The 26220-nt window shown below is 46.2% G+C and overlaps 10 protein-coding genes across 10 annotated transcripts; 3 read left to right on the plus strand and 7 right to left on the minus strand.

The window, feature by feature from the left end:
• Positions 1-1153: 1153 nt before the first annotated feature.
• On the minus strand, positions 1154-3132 carry DFJ58DRAFT_492369 (uncharacterized protein). The gene is made up of 14 exons (XM_041380660.1): positions 2955-3132; positions 2725-2896; positions 2658-2671; positions 2455-2605; positions 2140-2399; positions 2046-2086; positions 1965-1983; positions 1886-1913; positions 1794-1824; positions 1708-1746; positions 1631-1655; positions 1509-1572; positions 1378-1457; positions 1154-1318 (listed from the first exon to the last, which is right to left on the minus strand). Exons 2-14 carry the CDS (start codon positions 2884-2886, stop codon positions 1315-1317), a joined length of 918 nt encoding a protein of 305 aa, XP_041249089.1. The 5' UTR covers positions 2887-2896; positions 2955-3132; the 3' UTR covers positions 1154-1314.
• A 1133-nt stretch (positions 3133-4265) lies between these two features.
• On the minus strand, positions 4266-6454 carry DFJ58DRAFT_910858 (uncharacterized protein; the record flags this gene model as incomplete). The annotated part of the gene is made up of 14 exons (XM_041395207.1): positions 4266-4378; positions 4439-4524; positions 4572-4647; positions 4709-4733; positions 4873-4958; positions 5019-5037; positions 5105-5151; positions 5236-5353; positions 5471-5479; positions 5609-5663; positions 5796-5829; positions 5920-6016; positions 6081-6118; positions 6381-6454. The coding sequence occupies 14 exons, from the start codon at positions 6452-6454 to the stop codon at positions 4375-4377; spliced, it is 768 nt and encodes a 255-aa protein (XP_041249090.1). The 3' UTR covers positions 4266-4374.
• A 1823-nt stretch (positions 6455-8277) lies between these two features.
• On the minus strand, positions 8278-10353 carry DFJ58DRAFT_762833 (uncharacterized protein). Its single transcript, XM_041388572.1, has 13 exons — positions 9874-10353; positions 9648-9822; positions 9577-9590; positions 9376-9526; positions 9065-9324; positions 8971-9017; positions 8895-8913; positions 8820-8847; positions 8738-8759; positions 8657-8692; positions 8576-8600; positions 8441-8513; positions 8278-8393 (listed from the first exon to the last, which is right to left on the minus strand). Exons 1-13 carry the CDS (start codon positions 10110-10112, stop codon positions 8352-8354), a joined length of 1131 nt encoding a protein of 376 aa, XP_041249091.1. The 5' UTR covers positions 10113-10353; the 3' UTR covers positions 8278-8351.
• Positions 10354-11574: 1221 nt separating this feature from the next.
• Positions 11575-12610, minus strand: DFJ58DRAFT_722644 (uncharacterized protein; the record flags this gene model as incomplete). Its single annotated transcript, XM_041384911.1, has 7 exons — positions 11575-11626; positions 11694-11712; positions 11766-11809; positions 11860-12122; positions 12173-12323; positions 12374-12387; positions 12446-12610. 7 exons carry the CDS (start codon positions 12608-12610, stop codon positions 11575-11577), a joined length of 708 nt encoding a protein of 235 aa, XP_041249092.1.
• A 1852-nt stretch (positions 12611-14462) lies between these two features.
• Positions 14463-15547, minus strand: DFJ58DRAFT_492472 (uncharacterized protein). The gene is made up of 5 exons (XM_041380662.1): positions 15438-15547; positions 15158-15369; positions 14839-15101; positions 14742-14782; positions 14463-14683 (listed from the first exon to the last, which is right to left on the minus strand). The coding sequence occupies exons 2-5, from the start codon at positions 15365-15367 to the stop codon at positions 14574-14576; spliced, it is 624 nt and encodes a 207-aa protein (XP_041249093.1). The 5' UTR covers positions 15368-15369; positions 15438-15547; the 3' UTR covers positions 14463-14573.
• Positions 15548-16591: 1044 nt separating this feature from the next.
• Positions 16592-18436, plus strand: DFJ58DRAFT_837193 (uncharacterized protein; the record flags this gene model as incomplete). The annotated part of the gene is made up of 3 exons (XM_041392353.1): positions 16592-16840; positions 16964-17902; positions 17987-18436. The coding sequence occupies 3 exons, from the start codon at positions 16592-16594 to the stop codon at positions 18434-18436; spliced, it is 1638 nt and encodes a 545-aa protein (XP_041249094.1).
• A 795-nt stretch (positions 18437-19231) lies between these two features.
• Positions 19232-21881, plus strand: DFJ58DRAFT_722647 (uncharacterized protein; the record flags this gene model as incomplete). The annotated part of the gene is made up of 5 exons (XM_041384912.1): positions 19232-19826; positions 19872-20197; positions 20246-20294; positions 20348-20412; positions 21141-21881. 5 exons carry the CDS (start codon positions 19232-19234, stop codon positions 21879-21881), a joined length of 1776 nt encoding a protein of 591 aa, XP_041249095.1.
• A 253-nt stretch (positions 21882-22134) lies between these two features.
• Positions 22135-24119, plus strand: DFJ58DRAFT_722648 (uncharacterized protein; the record flags this gene model as incomplete). The annotated part of the gene is made up of 3 exons (XM_041384913.1): positions 22135-22306; positions 22348-22441; positions 23588-24119. The coding sequence occupies 3 exons, from the start codon at positions 22135-22137 to the stop codon at positions 24117-24119; spliced, it is 798 nt and encodes a 265-aa protein (XP_041249096.1).
• Positions 24120-24289: 170 nt separating this feature from the next.
• On the minus strand, positions 24290-24439 carry DFJ58DRAFT_652637 (uncharacterized protein; the record flags this gene model as incomplete). Its single annotated transcript, XM_041381699.1, has 1 exon — positions 24290-24439. A coding segment is annotated over one exon (150 nt), but the record flags the coding sequence as incomplete, so codon positions are not given.
• A 428-nt stretch (positions 24440-24867) lies between these two features.
• On the minus strand, positions 24868-25742 carry DFJ58DRAFT_892478 (uncharacterized protein; the record flags this gene model as incomplete). Its single annotated transcript, XM_041394781.1, has 5 exons — positions 24868-25021; positions 25077-25202; positions 25270-25401; positions 25453-25598; positions 25647-25742. 5 exons carry the CDS (start codon positions 25740-25742, stop codon positions 24868-24870), a joined length of 654 nt encoding a protein of 217 aa, XP_041249098.1.
• Positions 25743-26220: the final 478 nt, after the last annotated feature.

Here is a 26220-nt window from a genome sequence, read left to right on the forward strand (position 1 = left end):
GCGAAACTTCGGGAGCCAGTTTTCGCGTATATCGTTGATCGGGAGTGATAATGCGCATCTCTGCTGGGATGATCTCATCGCGATCCTTTGATCCAACTTGAATCCCGATGATGTTCGAATAGTGTAGTTCGCGACCCCAAGCCGTCTTGAAGTATTCCTGCACTCGCTGTGAGAAGAGCTGTTATGAATGCGATTCATATTGAAGCCTACCTTGACCGTGGTGTTCTCAAACTGGAAGTTGCCAGCACTAGCAACTAAGCCTCGAATCTTTTTGAGGCCCGGCTGGTGGACGAGCGTGTCCTTGAAAAAACTTTTTAATTGGTGGAACTGTGGCGAATCTGTGCGGAGCTCCAGTGCATGAACACCGTTCTGCTTTAGAACAGCAAGAGCGGCGTTCTGAAAGTTACCCTGCTTGAATCTGAGATTTACATGAGTGTTAATGCCGCGTAGTAATTGAGGTGGACTTGCTTACATGACCGCTGTCGACACATCAATGTTCACCAAAACCTTTCTGATGATATGGCGAACTTGAACACCCCTATTGTATGTTGGTCAAATGTGCGTCGCCAGAGAAACTGAGTTGATGATGTTCGGATGGGACCGCACTGGCAGAAAAACTATTATGAGTGTGATTCATATCGAAACCTACCTTAACTGTCACAGTGATGTTCTCGAACTGAAAGTTGCCAGCATTGGCAACCAAGCCTGAGTCCAGCGGATGTTGACATTAATATTATTCAACAACCTGAAGAGAGTATCGCCCCCTCGTGCTATGCAGTGCTCCGCGTCATTGCGTTAATGCACCAACATGTTACACAAAAATGTTGTTGCATATACCGTCACAGTTTCTACATATTCAGTCACTACTGATCATCTGAGATTATTCCAAGGCCAGCTTGAGGGACATGACGATGATTGTGTGGGGTTGCCCAATGTACCCGAGCACAGCTCAGTTAATCAGATCTGCAAAATGTTCAGGAATTGCTGGATTCGTGTCTGTACTTTGATTCAAGTCACCATCGCGTTCAGGCGGGGCAAACGCGACACGAGTTTCCTTCTTCATTATCTTTTAAAGCCACGCTCGCATATCATGAACCATTGCAGGCTGGGAAATCTCCAACGGCTATGCTTGGGACTGCGTAGCATCAAACAGAACCTCACAGGACGCCCAGTACATTAGTACATTCTGGAATTGACATCGTTACTAACGGACCTTGATATATACATACAATTCATGCCTAATAACAACCTACAAAATGTCAAGAGCAAATCATCTCGTCTGCAATTTACCCCCAAGTCAGCAACGAGTTTCGTTTATCTGTTAAACACATGCTTGGATATGAACCTGTATTTCTTCCTGATAGATTGAGTGCTCACACTAGTAAATCTCGATCCTTAAAGTTCTCTGATGGGTCAGCTGGTGATTGCGTGGCCCCAGCGCTGAGCACAATCGTGTTCTGAAATAGAATTATAATTGACACACAGCTATTTAAATGCATGGTGCTCACCAAAGCAAAGGTCTGAGTATCGCTTCTTGAGACCCTGTCCCGAAAGAGCAACCGACGATTCAACCTGTACGGCATCGGTAAGTTTCGTTGTCGGTTTATCATCTGTTCGTTTGGCAACTGACGAGGCTAACAAGGAGTTCCCTACGACTGCACCATACATGGGTCAATATATTTAATGTGAAGTATTCCATATCGTTACCATCAGGCCACAGTAACCATAACCCGATCCATGAAAAAACTGCGTCATTTCAGCTGTGGTAGAATGTGGGATATCAGCCTACTCACAGCCTGAGGGCAGCTGTTTCAGGTTTGGAAACTTGGGAAACTGGTTAGAGAATGCTCCACTTGGGGGGAGATATCGATGACGAAGCCCTCACCCACGTTGCCAATGTAAGAGCCATCAAACTAATCGGATTGTTGATGAAACCCCTTGTAAGCCATAAAAGAGTCAAATACCTAGTGACTAGACCAGTTTCTGAGTAGAGGCAATGTCAGGAGGGGGCAATCATCTGATGGAGGCGCTTCCTAATATCTCACCGATTGTCCATTTAATCAACCGGTCGATCATCGTAACCGTGCTATGGCAGATGTAAGAAACAACAACTTGGGGCGAGATGATGAATATGCATACCCTCCAATCCCAGAGTCTCGTTTCTTCTTTAAACTCCAGGCGATTCCAGCGGTGATGATCAAGTCGCAGGCTGCACGTGCGACAAAAGAGAGCTCAATCAGCAGCATCTGATTATTTCCAAAACCCGCAAGGTCCGTCATAGAAATTGCCCTTGCTGTGACAACGAACGTGGAAGTTTGTGCAATCAGGGAGAGCACTTGGCAAAGAATGGGCAAGAAGATATTTCCAGTCAACCTCCAAAGTCGAAAAGCGTAAAATGACTAATATCACTCGTAAGCACTCAATAATGAATATATTCACCTGGAAATCACTTACCTGCACAATAAATACTGTCAAACCGCTCAACGAAATGGCGAGGTCTGCCGCTAGAGGAAGCACCGTGAGTTGAGATGGGTCACCATAGGTACTGACAGTCATCGTCCACAACATCGATATTACACAAACAAAGTGGCCCAGCTGAATCAAGCTGCAGAATCTGTGTTGGTATTCGGAGGAATCAAGTCAAACATGGGGCGCACATGACTGCAGACACCTAACCGTATGGAGCGATCAGTCAACAGTGAATTGTGTAGTTGGTCGACTTACACTTGCTTTCAGGGCGAGATGATCGCTCCTGAATCTTGCAAAATACAGGTAGGACTGGCAGGCAAGGCAGCCGAATAACGCAGCACTCAACAGCCCACAGACTTGGATCGGTCCGATGACCAGGCTTACATTGAAATCGCTCGCTCGCTTGAAGCTATTCATCGTGCCTATACTTGAAGTTTTACAAGGTTATGAAAAACAGCCTGATCATTCAGATGCGTCTGGCTTACGAAAGTGTTAATTAGTTGGGGATACGAGAGACGGTCGAAAGTTGCGTCCACCAGAGCTGAAGGAAGTACAGAAGTACACCTCCATAATAGATCAGTACGAATGCATGATATAGCACCTGAGTCGGAGGAAAATGCTGGAAATTAATACAAACAAAACACAGCCTTCGCTGCGCGGTAATAAATCTGATGGCCTGTACTTGATCGAAGTGCGATGCAAGGTGGATTTACGGATATGGAGCGCACATGATTGGCAGACTGCAGATAATTATAGTAGGAGCAATCAATAACTTCGATCAACGATGCATCATGCGGACTCACAATTACTTTTAGGCCGAGGTGACCGCTCGTAAATCTTGCAAAATACAGATAGGGCAACCGAATAATGCAGCGGTCAGAAGCTCATCGACTTGGACCATTCAAGTTGGCCCGATGACCGAGCCTTTCCGCCGTTCACAGCAACTTCATCACCTGTGCCGTCCAGCTCTAGTAATATTCTGAAGTTTGCCCAATGAATACGTGGGCTTTCATTGGAACTAATCACAGGCCATCATGCCTTGCATCGAAATTGTTTGCCGAGCCTTCTAAGCTATTCATCATGGCCAGTGGGCCACACCGAGTTATGCAAGGTTATAGGAAACAGTTTGATCGTTGTGTCCAACTTACCAAGGCGTTTATTAGTTGAGGATGCGAAGAGCTTGAAGATCGGAAGTTGCGTCCACCTGGGCTGCGGAAAAGCAGAGATGCAGCTTCTCTAGGCTGCTATGGCTGATGCGTGAATACACAATGCAACGCGCTCGAGTCATTGGAGGCGAATAAGATGAACTTGGATATACAGCCCTGGTGATCGCCATCATGAATCTGATGTGCTTCAAGTTGAAGATTGATGCGAAGCTTGAGCAGCGCTATTTTCAGCGTTATCGTAAATCGACTGCCAATGGTTCCCAAAAATGGGTCTGGCCTGGAATTCACTTTTCGATATCTGTCAAGATACAACTATCGACGTCACTCTCGTACGTACTCTTCCTCATACGCAATCACTCTTCGTTACATGCGTTAGACACGTTCTCCTTTGATTCTCCGTCTCAATCAGCGTATTAATACAAGTCCTGAAGCATTAGCATAGTCATTGTTTCATCATTCTTGATGCACGTAGCCTGAGGGAAGTTACTTATGCCATGAAAAAAGCACAATGCCATGTTCCAGATTGCTCGAAAACACCTGAGCCAAAGTGGAGCATCAAAGGGGCTCAAGCGCTCAAGTGGAGTGTGCACATGGCGCCGACGCGAGTTGCTTCTGCGGGATCAAACGCTCCGTGCTTATAGTATGTAGACATACAATCCATGCCTAATAACAACCTACAAAATGTCAAGAGCAAATCATCTCGTCTTCTATTCACACCAAAATCAATAACGAGTTCCGTTTATCTGTTAAACACATGCTCGGATATGAACCTGCATTTGTTCCTGATCGAATTGAGTGCTCACACTTGTAAATCTCGATCATTGAAGTTCTCTGATGCTCTGGACTCTGCTTGTGGTTGCGTAGCTCCGGCTCTGAACACTGTCGTACACTGAAATAGAATTATAATTTACACGCAATTATTCAAGCGGTACTCACCAAACTACCACCATGACTCCGAGTATCGCTTCTTGGGGCCCTCCAAGTCTCCCGAAGGAGCGACCGTCGATTCAATCTGTATGTCACATCGATAAGTCTGTCGCATCTATCATTTTAAACACCGTTTGGCAACTGACGAGGCTAACAAGGAGTTCCCTACAACTGGGTGGTACGTGGGTCAATATGTTTAAGTCGAGGTATTTGAAGGTCATAACATTACCATTAGGCCACATCAACCATGCTCCGAACCACACAACTGCGTCGTTTCAGTCCTGGTTGTATACAATACCAACCCACTCACAGTTCTGCTTAAGGACTAGAAACTTGAAGCTAGTTAGAGAGGATGCTTCATTAAGAGATATGGTAAAGTCCTTACCAACACCATCACTGTAACAATCATCAAACTGACGGATCAATGATGGAAACAGCTCATGAAAGGTCATATACCTGGTGACCAGAGCAGTTTCTGCGTAGAGGTAACATTAAAACTCGTTAAAAAGGCGTTCATCCCATGGATGCGCTTCTCATCTTACCGATAGTCCAATAAATCAACCGGTCGATCATCGTTATCATGCTATGACTGGCAGATGTAAGAAATAGTAGGTGAGGTCACAGATAGTCATACTCCACTATAATGACAGAGTCTTGTTTCTTCTTTAAACACCATGCGATGCCAGCGGTGGTGATCCAATCACAAACAGCACGTGCAATGAAAGAGAACGCGATGAGCAGGCTCTGGCTTTCCTCAAAAGCCGTAAGGTTCGTCATAGAAATTGCTCTTGCTGCGAGAATCAGTGTCGAAGTTTGTGCAACCACGGAGAACGTTTGACAAAGAATGGGTAAGGAAACATTTCTAGCCAACTTCCATAGTCGAAATGCGTAAAATGACTGAAACTTACTCGTGAGGACTAAATAATCAATATACATTTGAAATCACTTGCCTGCACAATGAATACTGTAAAACTGCTTAACACAACAGCCAGGTCTGTCGCCAGAGGAAAAACACTCAGTTGAGACGGGTCGCCATAGGTGCTGACAGTCATTGTCCACAAAGTTGATATTACACAGATGAAGTGGCCCAGCTGAATCAAGCTGCAGAGCATGTGTCAATATTTGAAGGACAAGTCAGGTATGGAGCGCACATGACTGTGGATACCTGACCGTATGAAGTTCAATGAAGCAATTAATAACATCAACAATGCATCGTGCAATCGATCGACTCACAATTGCTTTTAGGCCCAGGTGATCGCTCGTGAATCTTGCAAAATACAAGTAGGACTGGCAAGCAAGGCAACCAAATAATGCAGCGCTCAGAAGCCCGCCGACTTGGACTGGTCCAATAACCAACCTTGCATTGAAATCGTTCGCCGAGCCTTCTGAGTCATTCATCATACCCACACTAAGATGTGCAAGGTTACAAAAAATAGTTTGATCGTTGTGTCCACCTGTATACCAAAGCGTTTATCAGTTAGAGATGCGAAGAGCTTAAAATTCGAAAGTTGCGCCCACCTGGACTGCAGAGAAGTAGAAATGCAGCTTTTCCATGGCTGATCCGTGAATACATATAGCAATGCGCTCAAGTCTCAATCACCGACGCGTCATCGGAGACGAACAATACAAACAAAGTTCATACATGACCCTTGCGACGAATCCAGTGTTCATGAAGATTGACATAAAGCTTGAGCTATTTTCAGCGTTCTTGGCAGCACGAATCTAGAATGATGAGTGTGCTTGATTGACGCGAGGTACACCACTTGTCGTGAATCAACTACCAATGGTTCTCAAAGATGCGCCCGGCCTGGAACTCACTTTTCGATATCATCGGAGATGCACAACTCGTGCAGTATTGATATGACTACTGTTTCATAGTTCTTAGTGCACATAGCCTGAGGATTAGATCAATCAAGGTGGCAGGGTAAAGATGTTTGGAACAATGACGAAAGTTTGACTTAATAACATGATCAATAAGCTTCAATAAGTATGCCAGGTCTCGCAATGTTTGTACTGTCCACTTAATTTAACGGACATCTTTTTTACACCGCTCCAGAATTTCAAGCAGCCCGCGCCTGCAAGTTGGGGAACACGGCGTCAATTCTAGAGAAGATCGGGAATGGAGTTTATCAGTGAGATCGTGCCAGGTGAAGCCGTATTGTCATGTCCGAGTCTAAGCCATGTGCGGGTGCTTTCCAAGCGCAGGAACCTCCAATTTGACACTAGATCTCAAGGAGATTGGGGCAAATGAGATGTCCCTGCCAGGTCATGATCCGTTGGAATCGTAGGAAATGCAAATGTTGGTTTAGGTCATCCTTTGGTGGTGACACCGTCACGTAGGTCCACCGTCTATTTGAACGGCATTTGCCGATGATATAACACCCCTAAGTACCAACCATCGAATCAAACCGCAAGGCGCGGCATTAGCAACTAAATTTGCGCACACCGGGGGATCTTACAGGCGTATCGTCAAACCAACGGTCAGAAAGTGAAGCGCTCGTTTAATTTCCGTCATCTACTACATCTACATCAAACATCATGATTGTTTTCATAGTATCGTTTCATCTGTGAAATAAGAATAAGCTGATGATCAAGGTACTTACTATGTGTTGTGCCTCACTAGCGTAGTCAGCCAATGAAAATTATTCATCGTTCGATACAACGAGCCTCAGAGCGAGTACAGGCGAACACTTGCAGTCTTGAGTATGCACCTGAGTTTCCTGCAGGCGCTGGAGGGAATTGAAGGTCAAACTTTCGCTCCATGGAGCGTTCGTGACAAAGGATTGGTCTGCATTTTCTTTGAGAATCTTGAATGCATCCAATGATTAACATATCCGAGTCGTAAATTGAACCTATCGAAATTTGAAATTCTCCGCCTTTCAGTGTCGCCCACTGGCGACAACACGTTTTTATCCACATAAGCCGGCATAACCGTATCCACTAGTATTATTAGCTCTACGCATAGCTCATACACAGCCTTCGTGAGCGCGATCATGAATCTGGCGTTTGTGAAGATTGATACAAAGCTTGAGCCATGTTCAGCGTTCTTCAAGTTGGCAACACGAATTTAGATCCTAGAATAATGAGCATACCTGACTAGTACTGGCACGAGGTACACCACTTGTCGTGAATTGACTGCAAATAATTCTCAAAGACGGGTCTAGCCTGCAACTTGAGGTCGTGCAGCATTAGTATAACTGTTGTTTTATGATTCTCGATGCACGTAGCCTGGGGATCAGATTGATCGAGGTGGCAGGATAAAGATGTTTGGAACAGTGACGAAGTTTGACTTGATCGTTGCGACATGACCAATACGCTTCAGTAAGTGGGCCAGGTCTTGCAATATATTCGTGCTGTCTACACCGCTTCAGATTGTCAAGCAGCTTGCACCTGCACTCTGCAGTACAGCGCGTCAATGATAGACTATTAGAGAGGATTGGGAATGGAATTTCACATGTACAGTTTACCATCGAGACAAAGATGCAGTGAGTCTGGTGCTCGAGTCGGGTTCCTGTGGAGTACGCACAATGCACATCTCTGCTTCTGTACGTAACACCCACTCAGAAACAATCATCTACTAACCGTCCCAGTTATCACCAAGCTTGGTCGTTTGAAAGCCATGGTAGTGATACATCCGCATCCAATGTTCACGAAGTGCTGGAGTTGTGCAGAAACGCCCACTTAAGTTGACATTACACCCAGTAGGCCCGCAGCCTCAGGACGTCTTGCATACGGGAACCGATATCATTATCAATAGACCTTAATACGACATCCATGCCTAACGCCAACCTACAAAGTGTGAGGAGCTTCAGCCCTGAATACAAGGGTATTCTGAAGCAGAATTAGAATTTGCATGCAGTTATTCAAATGGTGCTCACTATATCACTATGACTCTGGAGATCACGTCTCGAGGTGCTCCGAGTCTCCCGAAGGAGTAACCGCCGATTGAGCCTGAATGCCACACCGGTAAGCTCGTCACGTTTATCATTTGTTGAGTCCGTCTGGTGACTGACGAGGCTAACAAGGAGTTCCCTATAACTACACGATACGGAGGTCAATAAGTATATTGAATTTGAAGTATTCTATATCATTACCATTAGGCAACATTAACCATGCTCCAAACCACACGACTACATCATTTCAGCGGTGGTAAAATGCGGTACAAACACACTCACAGTTCTGCTTCAGGACTAGAAACTTGAAAGCTAGTTAGAGAGTGCTCCATTCGGAGGAAGATATAGGTGGTAAAGTCCTTACCAACACTGCCACTATAACGGCCATCAAACTAACAGAATCTTATTAATGGAAACACCTTATGAAACAGCTAAATACCTGGTGGCCAGACCAGTTTCTGTGTAGAAGTGGGTTAAAAAGGACGTCTACCTCATGAAGGCGTTTGATATCTTACCAATAGTCCAATAGATCAACCGGTCGATCGTCGTCGTCGTCGTCGTGCTATGATGAACATAAGGAATGGTAGGTGAGACGATGAATAATCATACCTTTCAAGTTTAGAGCCTCGTTTGTGGTATAAAGTCCAAGTAATGGCAGCGGTGGTGATTAAGTCACAAACCGCGCGTGCGACGAAAGAGAGCGTAATCAGCGAAATTTGACTGTTTTCAAAATCCGTGAGGTTTGTCATACCAAACGCTCTCGGTGAGAGAATGAGCGTGGAAATTTGTGCAACAACGGAGATCGTTTCGCAGAGAATAGGTAAGAAAATTTTTTCAGACAACTTCCAAAGTCGAAATGCGTAAAATGACTGGCATTACCCGTAAGCAACAAAGAATGGAATATTTTCGAAACAGCTTACCTGAACAATGAACGCTGTGAAGGCGCTTAATGGAATGGCCAAGTCTGCCGCCAGAGGGAGCACATCGAGTTGTGATGGGTCACCATAGGTGCTAACAGTCATTGTCCATAATGTTGATATCATGCAGACAAAGTGACCCAGTTGAATGAAGCTGCGGAGCGTGTCGGTATTTGAAGGAACCCAGTCAAACATAGAGCGCACAAGACTGTAGATACCTGATCGCAGAGGTGATCAATCAAATCAACACTGCATTGTGCAATTGACCAACTCACAACGGCTTTCAAGACGAGGCGATCATTTGTGAACTTTGCGAGATACACGTAGGACTGACAGGAAAGACAACCAAATAATGCAGCACTCAAAAGCCCACCGACTTGGATCGGCCCAATGACCAATCTTGCATCGAAATCATTGGCTGAGCGTTCTAAGATGTGCATTATGCCCACACTAAGTTATGCAATGTTATAAGAAACAGTCTGATCGTTGTATGCGACTTACGAAATCGTTGAGTATATGGAGATGCGAGGAGCCAGTAGAAAGAAGAAAGATACAGCAGAGTCGATGTGTGAATGTAAGAGCAGACAGTGCGCTTGACCTTCAGAGACACCGTCGGAAGCATGTTCGCCAAATGTTCGCAGGATGACAATATTATCCGATATCAACAGAACCAACGTCAACAAAGTTCGTACCCATGGCTGATTGGGATCAATCTCCGATGAAGTTCTATACATTGACATATCGCTGGGGATTGCCGTAGTACTATTTTCGGAGAGAGCTTTTGTAGCATGGATCTAGATAACTAGTAACAAGCTGGGCGGAGTAAGGTATACACTTTCAAATAGTCCTCTGAGCTCACGAACAGATTATAGAAGATGCCCAACTGGGATTTCGCTTTTGCAATACGCTCGACCTTGAAGATGACATGCTAACTCGCACAGTACGCTGTGCCCAGAAGGCTAAGAAGTAGTCACTGGTAGTATACAGGTGTCAAAAATAGAAAGGATTGGGAAACGGGCGGTTAACCACCACTAGTGCCAAATTTAAGCGGAGTCAGTCACACGCCTTTTAGAGCTATGTAGCCTCACATCGGCTGTAAGTTTTTCTCAGAACTATCCAACCTTGTGGATTTCACATTTGCAATATGCTCGGAGGTCTGGGTTATTTGCCTGAACATTGTTGCATATTCTTGGTGCACGTAGTAGAATGAGTTAGGTTTATGACCAGCTTTCCTGTAAATGCACCAATGCGTACTACTATAAACGAACACGCGGAGGTCACGATGGAGTTTCTGGAATGCGGGGACGAAAATGCGGTTGCGTTGTTGTGTGTGTCAGGTTGAGTCTGGTATTCGAGTCTCGAGTCGAGCTCCTGTGGAGCATGCACAATGCGCATCTCTGCCTCCACCTGTAGACTCCGTCAGATGCTAGACCTTCAGTGAGGCCGTTTGACCGTGATGATGATTGCCCGAGACAGTCGTGCGCTGTAATACATCCTTCAAGTGGTACCCAGGTGGGCCCGCAGCTTCAGGCCGCCAACTGGATCCGCATAGTGGATCCGACATCGTATCGATGGACTTTGACAGAGATCACGCCTGAAAGTCAAACCACAAAATGTGAAGAGCAAATCATCTCATCGCACATTCGCCCCATGGTCAGCAGCGAGTTTCATCATTTGTTGAACACATGCTCGCGTATGGACCATCACAGGCATGGAAACCTACATTTATTCCTGATCCATTGAGTGTTCTGCTTCTTGGGATACTTCAACGTCCCGGTTTTTGAGGTCCGCCAGTTGGTCTGTTTGTGATCGGATATTTCCAGTTCTGAACACAATCGCGTTCTAAAACAGAATTAACCTTTACATGCAGTTGGTCAAGTGATACTTACTAAAAAATTACTACGACTCTGGGCGATCCGAGTTTCTTGAAGGAGTAATCGCCGATTTAACCTGTGTGTTACATCAGTAAGTTCGTCGTGTTTCTTATTTATCAAATCCGTTCAGTGACTGACGAGGCTAACAAGGAGTTCCCTATGACTGTACGATACACGGGTCAGTATGTTGAATTTGGAGTATTTCATATCATTACCGTTAGGTAACATCAACCATGTTCCAAACCACACAACTGCGTCATTTTAGCTGTGGTAGAATGTGGTACAAACACACTCACAGTTATCCTTCAGGACTAGAAACTTGGGCTAGTTAGGTAGTGCTTCGTGTTGGGCGAGATTTAGGTGATGGGTCCTTACCAGCACTGCTACTATAATGGCCATCAAACTAACAGATCAATGATAGAAACATCTTATGAAACAGTTAAATACCTGGTGGCCAGACCAGTCTCTGTGTGGAGGCAACGTTAAAATGGCATTCCATGAAGGCGCTTTCTATCTTACCGATTGTCCAATAAATGAGCCGGTCGATCGTCGCGGTTGTCACGCTATGACAAATGTAAGGAATGGTAGACGAGACCATGTTAGTTGCACTTACTCTCCGATCTCAAAGCCTCGATTCTTTTTTTTTAAGCTCCAGACCGTGCCAGTGGTGGTTATCACGTCACAAACTGCACGTGCAATGAGAGAGAGCACAATCAGCAGGAGTTGATCGTCTTCAAAAGTCGTGAGGTCCGTCATAGAAAACGCATACGATGAGAGAATGAGCGTAGAAGTTTGTGCAATCACAGAGATGATCTCGCAAAGAATGGGTAAGAAAATATTTCGAGTCAACCTCCAAAGTCGAAATGCGCAAAATGACTGACATCACCCGTAAGCAACAAATAATGGAATATGTTCAAACCGCTTACCTGCACAATGAACGCTGTGAAACCGCTCAATGGTATGGCCAAGTCTGCCGCTAGAGGAAGCACCCCGAGTTGTGATGGGTCGCCATAGGTGCTAACAGTCATTGTCCACAATATTGATATTATACAGACAAAGTGACCCAGCTGAATGAAGCTGTGGAGTGCGTCAGTGTTTCAAGGCCCCAAGTCCAACAAGGAACACACATGACTGCAGAGACCTAATCGTATAGTGCGATCAATAAAATCAACAATGTGTTGTACAGTCGACTGACTCACAGCTGCTTTCAGGATGAGGGGATCGTTCGTGAATCTTGCAAAATACACGTAGGACTGATAGGAAAGACAACCGAATAATGCAGCGCTCAAAAGCCCACCGACTTGGATAGGCCCAATGACCAGCCTTGCATCGAAATCGTTGGTTGAGCGTCCCAAGTTATTCATCGTGCCTACACTGAATTATGCAAGATTATAGGAGTCTCATCATTGTATATAACTTACGAAAATGTACTAGATGTAGATGTGAGGAGCCAAACAAAATGGCACGGAGGGTCTAGAGAGTACTTGCGAAATTGAGTTTGAATCACCGAAGCAGATTCAGAGGACAATAATTATGATGAAGTTGATACGTACCTGTACACATGGCTTCTGCTGCGGCGTGGTCATGATGCATGAATCCTGTCCAATTGTGTTTGTAGCGCATTCACCCTATTGGCCATTTAGTGCCAAGAGATCTTTGCAAGACGAATCTAGAATTACGTGTGCACCGTGCACCACTCGTACTTTCTTACAATTCTCTGCCTTCCTTTTCAAAAATGCCCAGGCAGGATTTCCCTTTGCGATATGCTTGGAGATGTACAAGTCGACCTGATCATTATTTTCGGTGTACATCATGCGTGTGTTATCAGATCGATCAAAAGTCGTCTGTACAAACAAATTATAACAGTACAGCCTAGTTTGATGACTGCGAACACATATTATTAGCTAGCCAGTGTTGAACATTGAACTCGCACAGCATGTAGCTTCGCAGTTGCCTGATAGATTTCATGAGACACAATGGTTTGATAGGGTAAAGATGCTTCGGGCCATGAGCATCATCGAAACATGATTCGTAGCAAGTGGCCCGCTAGGTCTGCAAGTGCCTGTAGTGTCCGCTTCAGTAATTGCACGCGGCACGTCGCGTCAGATGGCCAGCTTGAAGCAGCTCGGCCAAGCCGGGCCAAAGATCATGGCCTGAGGTATGTACTGAAAAGCCAAAGCCGGCGAGGCCGCAGCTTTTTGTACTTAGTCAGCATGGTTAGCAACCAATCTGTTACCATCTCAGATTTGAACTGCCCTTGAGTGATTGGACTACGTCCTTATAACAAGCTATGTCGGAAAACGGTACCGATGAGTCGCGACATCCGCGCAACATCATAACTTACTTTTGTGTCATAGGTGCATTTGTTATTAGCAATTTGTTTGCCTTTCAAGTCTCTGAGTTAGCTGTGCTTCGCAACTCCCTTGCCACACCCTCGCCACACAAACCTTGGAGTGGTTGCGCATGAGTGAGTTTTTCTGCGCTAGAGTCCGAATGATCCACCATGTCGAAGGCTGTTGAAGGCCGTTTGCTCATTAGACAGACTGGTCACGAGTCTAACCTTGAGCAAAAATTGAAAAGTTGCACTCCTCAGCAAGCGTACACACATCTAACGTTCAAGAATTAATATTAGTGTACTGTAACGCATCCCTCAAGTGAACATTGTCCGCAGACTCATGATTTCTCGTAGATCCGCATATTGGAACAGATATCGTCATGAAGCCACTCACGCCTAATGTGAACCTACACTGCCCGATACTCAGCAACGAGTCTCGTGGTCTGCATATGGATCACCACAGGCTTGGAAACCTGCCCGTATTACTGGTCGGTTGAGCCTTCTACTAGTTGGAACATTTCAACGTCTAGGTTCCTGAAGTTCTCCAGTGGGACTGCTTGTGATTGCGTAGCTCCAGCTCTGAACATAATCGCGTTCTGAAACAGAATAAGAAATCCAATGCAGGTATTCAGAAGGCGCTCACCAAATCACCACGACTCCGGGCATCGCCCCTCCAACCCTCCCGAAGAAGCAACCGCCGATTTAACCTGTATGTCATATCGATAAGTTCACCGTGTTTATCATTTGCCGAGTCCGTTTGGCGACTGACGAGGTTAACAAGGAGTTCCCTACAACTGCACAATGTTCGGGTCAATATAGTAAATTTTGAGGTATTCCATATCATCACCATTAGGCCACATCAACCATACACCAAACCACACATCTACGTCATTTCAGCTGCGGTAGAATGCGGGGTACCAACATGCTCACAGTTCTGCTTCACGACTAGAAACTTGAAGCTAGTTACAGAACGCTCTGGAAGATATAGGTGGTTAAGCTCTTACCCATGTCGCCAACGCAGTGGCCATCAGACTGATGAATCGTTGGTGGAAACACTTTATAAGCCATAAAAGAACTAGATACCTGGTGATCAGCCCAGTTTCTGTGTAGGGACGATGTTAAAAAGCGCATCCATCCGATGAAGACACTGCTTATCTTACCGATTGTCCACCAAACCAACCGGTCAATCATCGTCGCCATGCTATGAGTCATGACAAATGTAAGCTGATGTGAGAAATGAGGGGTGAACAGTCATACTCCTTGATGCCAGAGCATCGTTTTCTTCTTCTTAAACTCCACACGGTGCCAGCGGTGGTGACCATGTCACAGGCTGCGCGTACGATGAAAAGAATCGCAATCAGTAAAAATTGAAGGTCTCCAAAAGTTATGAGGTCCGTCGTTGAGGTCGCCGTTACTGCGAGAATCAGTGTCAAAATCTGTGCGCCCACGGCGAGTATCCCGCAAAGAATGGGTATTAAAACATTTCTCGTGAGCTTCCAAAGTCGAAATATGTAAAACGACTGGTATTACCCATCAGCACCAAAAAATGAAATCACGAAAGTTGTAAATCACTTGCCTGTACAATGAATACCGTAGATCCGCTCAATGGAATAGCCACGATTATCGCTACAGGAAGCGCCATGAGTTGAGATGGGTCACCATAACTACTGACAGTCATTGTCCACAATGTCGATATTATGCAGACGAAGTGGCTCAGTTGAAGCAAGCTATAAAACACATGAATATTTGAGCAATGAAGGAACCAAATCAAACATGAAGCGCACATGACTGCAGATATCTAACAGTATGAAGCGATCATTAAAATCAACAATGAATTATACAATTAACCGACTCACAGTTACTTTAAGGGCAAAGTGATCACTTGTGAATCTCGCGAAATACACGTAGGACTGGCATGCAAGGCAACCAAATAGTACGGCACTCAAGAGCCCACAGACTTGAGTTGGACCAATGACCAGCCTTGGATCGAAATTGTTTGCTGGGTCTTCTAAGCTATTCGTTGTACCCATACGAAGTTACGCAAGGTTATAGAGAATAGTCCGATCGTTGTGTCCGGCCTTAATAAAAGTGGTGATTGGTGGGGGATGCGAGAAGCCTGTTGGAATTCACGGAAAGGTCAAGGTTGTACCCACCACGCCTGCGGAGGGACAGAGATGCAGCATTCTTATAGCTGGTGCGCGAGTACATATAATGACGCGCTTTGAGCTTAAGTCGCCGAAGCGTTCTTGCAGGAAACGATATTTGATGATGAGGATAAAGTTCATCGAATCGGAAATGGTTCTCAAAGGTGCCCGGCCTGTGTTTCACTTTCAATGCGCTATGCTCGGAGACGCATGACTCGTGATCAAAGTCGTCTGTACGGCTGAGAAAAATTGTTAGGTCGCTAAGGCATTGAAGTCGTGGAGTGGTGACCTACTTGATGGCCGAGTATGAGATAGATGTCCGAAGTCCGAAGTTGACAAGGTAAACCCACTCCAATCGAACTTCAATCTTCATCTTCTGCGCGCCGCGCCAGATGGCGAACCTGAAGCAGCCCGAACTCGCACGGTGTCGGAAATAGATGGACAGGAATCGAGTTGTAGGCAGTTAGATAGATAGCACCCTCTCAAGTACGACTCTGTCGGTCATGCCACAACCGAATGACTCGATGAATCATGATGAGTCGACGGTCAAGATGCTACTTCAGGAACCCCTTTGACGTTACGGGTTTTGCCGAAGGTCCTGGATAGAGTAGGCAAGCGCCAAGTCTGTATGTAATTACAAGCTCTTTGTCCCATGACCATTTGGACTGAATACTTTTCTTTGACCACCTTGCATCATTCAATGCCTTTCAACCTATTAACTGCCTTTGTCTACCAGTGACACAACTGCAATCTCTTTTACATCAGTACGCGCAGATCATCTCTTCGAGTTCTTACCATTGTTATATCAGTGCTGCAGGCATATATAAGCGTATCAATTGACCGTTATCAATTCTAACAACAACAACATGTCCGAGTCGATTTTTGGCTCTCCATCTCACCTTTTGACTGCCGAGTTTGCACCTGAGTCAGCGCAAACTGGCAATGGGATCCGTATGCCAGCCCCTGTTCACCAACCGCCACCTAGTTTTACAGATCTCCAATTCGGTACCATCGGAAAACCGCCTGATTTACTCAGTCGCATTTCTGCGCCAGATCCAGGCCAAATGTCCTTTCGTTCTCCCTCACCGGCAACGTTCAACCATCTTCCACCCCCAGTAACCACCCGTGCCCCAGTTCCAAATTCGTGAAAGCTGGCTGAGCGGATTCAAATGGATCATTCACAACCCAACCCGTCAGCAAAATTCCATCCAACATGTGAACTGCCCCCTGCACCACAGATAAATCGCAACCCTCACGTTCCTGCAAACCCTGATTTAATTCCTCCAATCAAGGTTCTCCCGACTCCTTCCGAGTCAAACATGTTGCAAATGCAAGCCCCAGCAAATTCTGCCGTCAACAAAGTCAGAGAGGCATTAACACCTGAACTCGTCTATCCCGCCTCATTTCTTGTAACTCCGACCGCTGAACAATCCAATGGTGGCATTTCGTCATCGTCTGATCCGTCTGGGTCCCCGAAACCACATTCTTCCACAGGATTCTTTCCTCAACCAACCCAGAGTTCACCCTCGTCGATGCCATCAGCATCTCTTCTTCCGAATTCTAAAACGACTGGGACCAACTCAAGCCAAGTTCCAGACGTTGCGCAGCCTGAACCATCTCAAGGGCAGGTTGCACAAGACTCATTGTCCGCTTTATATGTCAGGCTTCTAGAAAAGAGCAAAGCTTTATCCGTTGCCCCTCCTACATCGCTTCTCGGGACCCCATCCCCATTTGCACCGCCTTCGAATATACCCGAGTTAGCTGCCGGCCTTCACAATGAAACGAATGCGGAGGAGCTTGGTGCCATTGTTCTTCGACACCCGTATCCTCAGAGCAGTTTCACTTCAAACGGTCCCCTGGATCAAGAAATGTTACCAGCTGATGATGGTAATGCCCTTGCTCTGACGAGTTTGCAATCTTCGAATATGTTGACCTCGCAGAACACCGGCATTGAGTCGTTTGTCGAAGCCACGAAGAAGTTCCTATCCGTCGCCGAGGGTGCTGTCAAACAACAGCTTGATACGAACCAAGCATTTGAGGCAGAGCACATTGACTTCGATACATGCCGAAAGGCGTTCAAGGAGCACATGCTCGTGAAGGAAGTGGAATACAATTCTTGGATACAAATGTTGCGGAAGCAGCGGGAGGAGTTGCGCACCAGGGAGGAGAGACTCGTGGTGCTGGAGGAGGAATCGTGACTCCGGGAGGAGATGAGGCACGCTCGAGATGCTCAACGCCATGCACGAGACGATCAGTGAAAGTTGGAGGACGAGTCAAAACGGACAGCCATGCAGGAAGAGATTGCTGAAACAATGAAGCTTCTCGAAGAAGTAAAGGCTGAGAAGACACAGTGGGAGGCAGAGAAAAAGTGTGCCGAGAGAGAAAGGACTCTGGCTCAAAACAACGCAGCGCCACTCCAGCTTTCCGCTGATATCGAGCCTCGTGTCAAGAAGGAGGATGGTATGACTGAAGAAGAGGTTAAGGCGGTCGATGACCACAACAACTCTTTGGTTTACCAACACAAGTTGACTGAGAATCTGAAAAAGCAAATCGTCTGGACTCGTCAATCTTCCGATACGCTCCAGCATATGAAGGAGACACGTTTGCAGGCCGCTGAAGCAGAGCGTCGGCGGGTCGAAGAGGAAGCAGAGAAGCAGAGGGTCCAGGCCGAAGAGGCTGCAAAACGGGCTGATGAAGAACAAAAACTGTGACACAGACAGTTCCTCGCTCAGCAGACCAGTTCGGAAAAGGTAGCTCGCATCCGCGCTGAGCGTGCCGGACACTTGGTGGTTTCCACGACTGATGGTGGCAACGTGGAAGGTATGAATGTGGAGGTAGAGGTCGATGAATTAGCATCGCCGCTCGAACGTACTGTGCTGTTGCCGGGTCAAAAAGGCATCGCGTCAAAGAAGCCTGCTTCGTGAACAAAGAAGACCTCTCGTTCTCAGGGAACTTCAGGCAACGTTATGCTTGGTGCACCGTCAACCTCTGATGGTCCCCCTTCATCATCAATGTCGACACCTACATCATCAACTGCCCCAGCTTCCTCTAAAACACCCTCGTTTGTGTCGGCTTCCACTGACGTCGGGAGACAGGTGATTACAGATGCACCTTTGTTTTCAACTCAAATGGCTTCTGAGTTCTCTTTGCATTTGTCCGTTTCTCCCCCACCAAATGGGCCATTGCCAACTTCCAAAAAAATCACATTGCCCAGTACTCCCAAGTCACGTACCATCCTCGGTAGTGATGCCAATGAGTGGACTGAATGGGCTGTCAGTCAGCAGGTCAATCTTTCACCAGCTCAGAGAGACGTGAATTTGTGACACATCAAGAAGAACAGACATCGCGTCAAGAAGAGTGCCACTGGAGATCGGAGCGTGAAGTAACCTAACAACTCGCTTCCTATGAGGACGATTAAAACAGAAGAAGTGGTGGTCAAGTCGCATGATCAAGAATGGATTAGCAGTCTCCCCGAGGAAGGAGCATCCGAGTGATCTACGGATGCCATGGTTCACACTCCAAATGACAACCTGCCGTCCAAAATTTCGAACATCAATGCTTCTCAAATGAATGATATCCCTCAGACTTCCGTCGAACTCATCATCAGTCAAGCGCCAAGTGCATCTTTGCGCTCCGATGCTCGAGTTGGTTCAACAGATACATCAGCGTCCGTGACAGGCCTCGCACCAATTCAACACAGCCCAGATCCCTGGGTCATGGATGCCTCTGTGGCCCGTCAGGAATGGACTCCAGATGCTATATCCCCTCATTCTGAACCATCGGAATCTGTCTCTCATTACGATCCCAACCAATGCTCTCGACAGAATTCTCAGATTAGTGGACAAACTATATCCCCGGAACCCCCAGGTTTCACCCGTAGTAATGGTACCAGCAGCGAGTCTCGTAGTCAGTGTCAGCAATGGGCTCCTCGTTATTCGGACCATTATTCTCCCCCTCCTACATCTGCAACATCATCTCATCATCGGCACCTCGAACAGAACGAGGCCAGAGCTTACAGGCTTCCCATTCCTCCCCGTCCAACTTCGCCGATGAACAGTGGCAGAAAGAGGCCAGCGGAGCACGACAACGAAGATGACAATCGTGATCGCCGTCAACCACGAGGCGATCATTATGTACCAGAATGAGACTATCGGAATCCTCGTGGACTTGCCCGTCGCTCCCCTGCTACAGAAACGGAGTGGCGAAGGGGTCGTTCTATTTCACCAGAGCTGCACAGCTCAATTCTTGATCGACTACGGTCACCCTCACCCTCCTGTCAAATTAGGCCGTACATTGACAGAGATGCACTTGATAGGCGTGGGCGGAATGAGGGCGGTTACAGACCAGATTACCCCAACACCGCGGATGTCCAGCGTCCCTCCGATTCGGGATACAGCGTGGAAGAGCATTCCACTCGCTGTGAAGAGCGCGATCCTCGTGGCGACGAGCCCTCACTTCTAGGGCAAATTTCAGTAGGTTCTCTGCATAGGGCCTGAAGTAAGGAGCTAACACATTTCTAGACTCCAGGAGGACGTGGAAACACCAACCGCGGTTGGGGGCGCGGTAAAGGTGATATTGGGAGAGGAAGAGGTGGTGCCAGTGGCTGAGGTCGATCACAACAGCCTTTGCCGCCGAGGCCCTTGGAGAGACGCATCGCGAAGTAGGGTGGAACCCTGGCATCCATAAGGTTTGATGTTTTTCTCAAGTTTATCCCTCCATATCCTGCAGTCATCTCATGTTCTCCATGCTATATGCCATTCTTTCATGTTTGTCTAGTGTTGCCGCTGAGGCGAATCGAATCGAGGCGGAAAATTCTGGTCAATCGACACAGTTTGGACTAATGAGTTGAAACAAAGTGTACCTCATTCACCTTGCGACGTGAAAACAAGTTCAGGAGTGATACGAACCGGTAGTCCAACCAATGAGAAGCTAGGGATTCTGCGTGCCAATGACGATTGTTTGCAAGATACTAGTACACCACCAGTAGATATCTTATATTGTAAGGACGGAGTGATTTCCAATATGGCGTCGACGCCATGTGCGCACTCCACCTCTGCTGTTTTCGTTCTCTGCTTGCTCAGAGTCAACTGCGGCACTTTGCGTCATGTGCCTCTTGATAACTCATTCGCTCCACTCATGCCCCTTTGTGTCGCTGTTGACCGTCTCGTGTCTCCAACCCCTTTGTCTCACTATCCACCTCATATGGGTACTCTCTTCCAGCCCCTTTCACACTCGGCTCACACTTTTATGCACTTGCACTGTTAACTCCCACCCACGAATGCCTCGAGCAACCAAAGCTGCACGTCATTCAAAAAAAGATTGCATGGAGACAACAATCAGACAAGATAGCTCGTGTTGACACTGCCTCTGCGGAGCGGTGAAGTTTTTTATCTCTGCAGTCTTCTGCTGCACAAGAGCGCAACCTCTTTTACAGACCTGCATACAATCAATGGACACGTCTTCGACACTTTCCATGAAGCAGCAAGTGACCTTGGCCTCTTCAACAATCTTCAAGAAGGATTTCTCACCTTGCAGGAAGCGGTGGACTCGCTCAGAACACCTTCCCAACTCCGTTTTCTATTCGCTCAAATCCTACTTGAAGGTTATCCAGCCACGCCTCTTTGGGAAAAGTTCAAAGATGCTCTCTCACTAGATCATGTCGTGCGTCTCGCAAACGATGTCAATGGTCAAAACTTCGCGCTGCAGCAGATCGACGATATTCTCTCACACAACGGAAGGCACCTTGACCACTTCAGAATTTACTTGCCACAAAGACGGACGGCAGAGTTGCTGAGCGAAGATCACTTTCTCACTGCAAACCAAGCAACTTTTGAGGCCGAACGAGATAACATGTGCGCGTCTCTCAATCCAGAACAACGCCACATATTCGATGTTATTTGTGATGGAATCGACAGCAGAAGAGACGCCACTTTCTTCATAGAAGGTCGACCTGGACATGGCAAAATGTTCATGATTAATGCCCTATCTTCCACCCTCAGAGCTGCAGGACACATCGTGCTCATCGTTGGCAGCAGTGCTCTCTATGCAACAGCATACAGACGAGGATGGACGGCTCACTATATGTTTGGAATTCCTGTCACTGATGAAAGCACGGACCTCCATTCAAACATCCACCCATTCTCGCCAAGGGCCTGATCTCATTCGCAACACCACTGTTATCATCTGGGATGAACTGCCCATGGCAAACAAGGCAGCTTGGGAGTGCGTGCACCAACTTTGCTGCTGAATCATGAATGTATACAATAAGCCTTTCGGAGGCATTCCCATCATAGGGTTGGGAGACTTTCAGCAAGTAGGTCCAGTAGTCAATGGAGCGGGAGAGCACACATCACTTGCAGCATCAGTCAAATCTTCACACCTGTGGAAACACATGCATATTTTCAGTCTCATGACTCCTGTTCGATCCTTTGCAGATACGGAGTACACCACATTTGTCGATGAAATCAGAGAAGACGTATCTGGTGAGCATCGTTCCCTCGACATCATCGAAGACGTGGCTGATGTTAACGACGCCGTACAATTCCTTTTTCCACCTCACATTCTCCTCAAACTGCAAGAGTGTACTCAACGAGCTTTCCTATCTCCACTCAACAGTCTTCAGTCGACAATTTCAATGATGTCGTTCTGGATGCTTTGCCGGGAGATTTCGGTGAGAATCTCATTATGTTCGTTCTCTCCCTCAGCTGTCATGCATGGTATGTGACTCATACCATGACATATACATAGCAGGAGTAATAAGGAAGGTATAATACACCAGACTGTATCTTATCACCAAGTTACCCCATCATTTTTCCTTAGTTATTAGCTAGTATTTTCACTTTCAAAACTTCACTTCCATTTTTTTTCCATGTATTTCTATTTTGTTCCATGAGATTCTATCTCTTTCCATTTTTCTAGGCATATTTATTCATCAGACTTCCTCTCCAGCCACAAAGCATGTTTGTAAGCTTGTCATGTGACTGGTTAATAATCTGATTTGTAAGGATTCAACTTGACTCATCATGTTTTTGTCATGATTCGTCATGCTTTGTAAGACTTGCAAGTGTATCTATAAGCTACTTAGTAAGAAGGCTGATTCAGCTCACTCAAAAGATTGGATTGTAAGCATGTTCTTACCAATCCTTGGGATGACTCATGTCTTTTATTCATCTTTCTTTGTAATATTACATTGTATTAATAAGCTAGTTAGTAAACAAGCTGACTCAACACACCAAAAGGATTGATTTGTAAGAATGTTCTTACCAATCCATGTGCTGAATCATGCTTAGTAAGATGGCCTCCAAAAAGGTATAAAAGGAGCCCATTTTGCCACTGTCAATCTAGACTTCCCACTTTAAAACCCTGTTCTCAAATCAAGTGAGATTACCTAAGAAATAAAGTGCAGGCAAAACTAGTGCCTTGAAGTAAGACTAAGAAACATCCATCTGAGTTATATACTACCTTACAGGGGTTGACTATATAACAAACTAACCTACTAAACTTAAACTAAACTTCACACATACAAATAACCTCTCTCTTTCACAGGAAGGGAGAATCAAGCTAAGAGAACTATTTCACACTGAGGCAAACTTTCATAGGGTGAAATAAACCTATTTAATTGACAAAGACCTCAAAACAAACCTACAGAGAGAAAGCAAGAAGGGGACATTTTTAAGTAAACCCTCCCAAGAACTCACACAGTTATCTACCACAAAAACTAGAAAAGTCGTAGACCATGTACTTAAGGACTGGCAAGAAGTCTTATCCTATATAGTTGTGCTGTCACTATATACGTGTTGTATATAAGACCCTTAAGTAAGAGGACATCGCATCTTCACGAAAGACATAGAATCATATTTCAGTTCAGATGTTTTAAAAGAGGCTGATCAAGCTCCTCCAGATGCTCCTGAGCAAACACCTGATTACCTTGCAATGCTAACACACCCCAATACACCTCCGCATCGCCTCGACCTCAAAGTAAATGTGATATGCGCAGTGCAATGCAACATGTCGGTGGACAAAGGATTGGTACGGAATGCGCGTGTCCAAATCACTGCGCTGCACAACCACTTTGTCAAAGTGCAAATTCCAGCGATGGGCGAAATTCACTGTCTGCCTCGCATCACTTTCTCATTCAATCCTGCTCGATCGAGTTGGACTGTGAATCGGAAACAATTTCCACTCCGTCCTGCATACGCAACCACTTTCAATGGGTCACAAGGTCTGACGCTGCAACGCGCTGTTGTCGATGTACGGACTGATGGCTTTGCACACGGTCAATTATACATGGCACTGTCGAGAGTACGACATCGACAGGATATTCAGACATTGTGGTCAGAGGCAGATGAGGAGAGAGAGACTGAGAATGTTGTTTATGCTTCGTTACTATTGTAGTAAAGTGAATGCAAAGTCCATCTGTCTGCAGGTGAGCGGTTCACTTGTACTAATTATAATCAATGTCCCTTGCATTCTGGAGCAACTCGTCAAGCTCGCGAAGATTCCCAGCAGCCATCAGCTCATCAACTGCTCTGGGAGTCTCAGGTCCGGATACTGTGTAGTCCCACTCATAAGCCACCAGATCCTCTAAAATTGAGGCGGTCTTGCTTGTACATAAACTTCGGGACTTGTAGTGCTTCAAATGTGGTTGGAGATAAGTTGACACGCCGTAGGATGCATGTCTCTTTGCTGGATGAAAATATGCGCTCGGAAGGCACATATCAAACTTGAGGCAGGACACTCATAGTGACGCGGAAATGTACAGTCTCTCTGCTAACATTATATCTGTCAATCCTATGAATTGCAGACAATATATCACATACCTCCCAAGAATGAACGAGCCAATTACACCAAAGGCAGTTACTACACACTGATGGTAGAACTAGCAAAACAGGACAAAGAACCAAAAGAACATGATCACACGACCTGGGACGGACCCTAACCCTATTCATTATGAACAGGATTAGCGAACATGACAGGGTAAGAGGTGGGGTAAAGAGACAAAGTGTGAATGAGCAACGCGTCTTCTGTAGCATTTGATCTAAGGTGTCAGTTGGCCGACTACATCTCTGCCCATGCACAAGCCAACCACAAGCACATCATACCAGAATAGTTAAATCAAACGCTGAAATTGGTGCACTATGAATTAGGTAGCATGATCATGGTATTGATGCAATGGGGCATTCAGGTGCCCGAACCATAGGAACCCATACCAAATCTTTCCTATCAAAATCACAAGCTCGCCCATGTGAAATGCGCTATCAGGGACGAGAAGAAGAACAAGTTTGATGGTGTGGATGCTGATGACATTGAGGTGAGCGATCCCAAAACCAAGCGGTCGCAATGGCAAAGGACATGCCAACATCACGGATAATGCTTCTGCGGAGTACGGGGGGTGGGGCAGCGAAGGTGGGTGGAGAGTGGACAGAACCCGTGTGTTCAAGTTGGGCTGAGAGCTCAGCAGATGCAGTGGTTTCGGATCTGAAATGTACTTGGTGATTAATGGTCACTGCAGGTTCTTGTTTCACAAGGTCCTCAGTATACGTACTTCTCAGAGTAGACATGGCTCCATCGGTGCAGGCGTTCATGAAATCGATGAACGTCGTAAAATATCGTCCCCGTCATCAAGAATCTCCGTTGGTTCCTGTGAAGGAGGGCTGTTTTTCTTGGTCCTGGACTCCTAGACATGATGTCTCCGATTCTGGCTGTAAAGGTAAACACACAGACGAACCCTCTGGGGAGGACAGCAGGGGCGAGGATCCATTCTCTGCTGAAGGATATAGGGCTGTGAGCATTGGGGGCGGTGGCTTCTTCATCTCGAAAGAGAGAATCTGCAGGTGTTTGTTCGCGGGAGTCTTCAGTGCGGAGATCTTCATACTGGTCTAAGCAATCAGCATTGAGCACACTACCAAGTCACAGGGTGACGAGAAGCTGTTCAACCTCTGATTGAGACCTGCAGACGGACAATAAGACAGGGAATACCGACCGGCAGAATCTAGCATGAGTCACCAGGTCCGCCATGGTCATACATTTTCAAACCAAATCAAGTCCACTCGATCGCCAGCTGAAGTTGATTACGCATCACAACAGTTGACTTGTTGACGTGTTGTTTGGTTGCTTACATATGTAATACCCTTCCGTCCAAGTGTCTGTCGTCAATTTGTAGGTGATTAGTACTACTGTTAAGACCGTACTCAAGTAGTATCGGATCCGAAGGGCTTCGGCCTCAGCTCGTGCGCTGTGCCCCTTTCCCGAGTCTTGCCCCTTATTTCAGAGAGCTAAAGTATCGCGTCTAGTGAGATGGATAAGTCTCGTAACGGTTAAGTCTTGTATTGCAACGGATAAGTATTGCAATGGATCCGTTAAGACTTCCGGATATCGAACGTATAGAGTAACGGCTAATCCAGATCGGATCCGGACTAGAAACTAACGGGTGAGGACTGTCCGAAGACAGAGGTGGATATGTAGACTATAGGAATCTATCCTAAGTCTCGGAGTA

The sequence above is a fragment of the Suillus subalutaceus genome (assembly GCF_016647625.1).
Source record: "Suillus subalutaceus strain FC151 chromosome Unknown DFJ58scaffold_9, whole genome shotgun sequence".
In the NCBI taxonomy this organism is placed as follows: Eukaryota; Fungi; Basidiomycota; class Agaricomycetes; order Boletales; family Suillaceae; genus Suillus; species Suillus subalutaceus.

Excerpts from the sequence above, each read along its gene's own strand:
- DFJ58DRAFT_492472 (XM_041380662.1), bottom strand. The coding sequence starts at position 15,367 with ATGTGCGCTTCATGTTTGATTTGGTTCCTTCATTGCTCAAATATTCAT. Across the intron at positions 15,102-15,157 it reads CTACGGTATTCATTGTACAG|TCGTTTTACATATTTCGACT; the intron begins GCAAGTGATTTA and ends GGGTAATACCAG. Across the intron at positions 14,783-14,838 it reads CGATGCTCTGGCATCAAGGA|CATGGCGACGATGATTGACC; the intron begins GTATGACTGTTC and ends CATGACTCATAG.
- DFJ58DRAFT_492369 (XM_041380660.1), bottom strand. The coding sequence starts at position 2,886 with ATGAATAGCTTCAAGCGAGCGAGCGATTTCAATGTAAGCCTGGTCATC. Across the intron at positions 2,087-2,139 it reads CGAGACTCTGGGATTGGAGG|CACGGTTACGATGATCGACC; the intron begins GTATGCATATTC and ends CATCTGCCATAG. Across the intron at positions 1,656-1,707 it reads ATGGTTACTGTGGCCTGATG|TCGTAGGGAACTCCTTGTTA; the intron begins GTAACGATATGG and ends TGTATGGTGCAG.
- DFJ58DRAFT_762833 (XM_041388572.1), bottom strand. The coding sequence starts at position 10,112 with ATGTCAATGTATAGAACTTCATCGGAGATTGATCCCAATCAGCCATGG. Across the intron at positions 8,760-8,819 it reads CCGTTATAGTGGCAGTGTTG|TTTCTAGTCCTGAAGCAGAA; the intron begins GTAAGGACTTTA and ends CTAGCTTTCAAG. Across the intron at positions 8,693-8,737 it reads TCTAGTCCTGAAGCAGAACT|TCGTGTGGTTTGGAGCATGG; the intron begins GTGAGTGTGTTT and ends GAAATGATGTAG.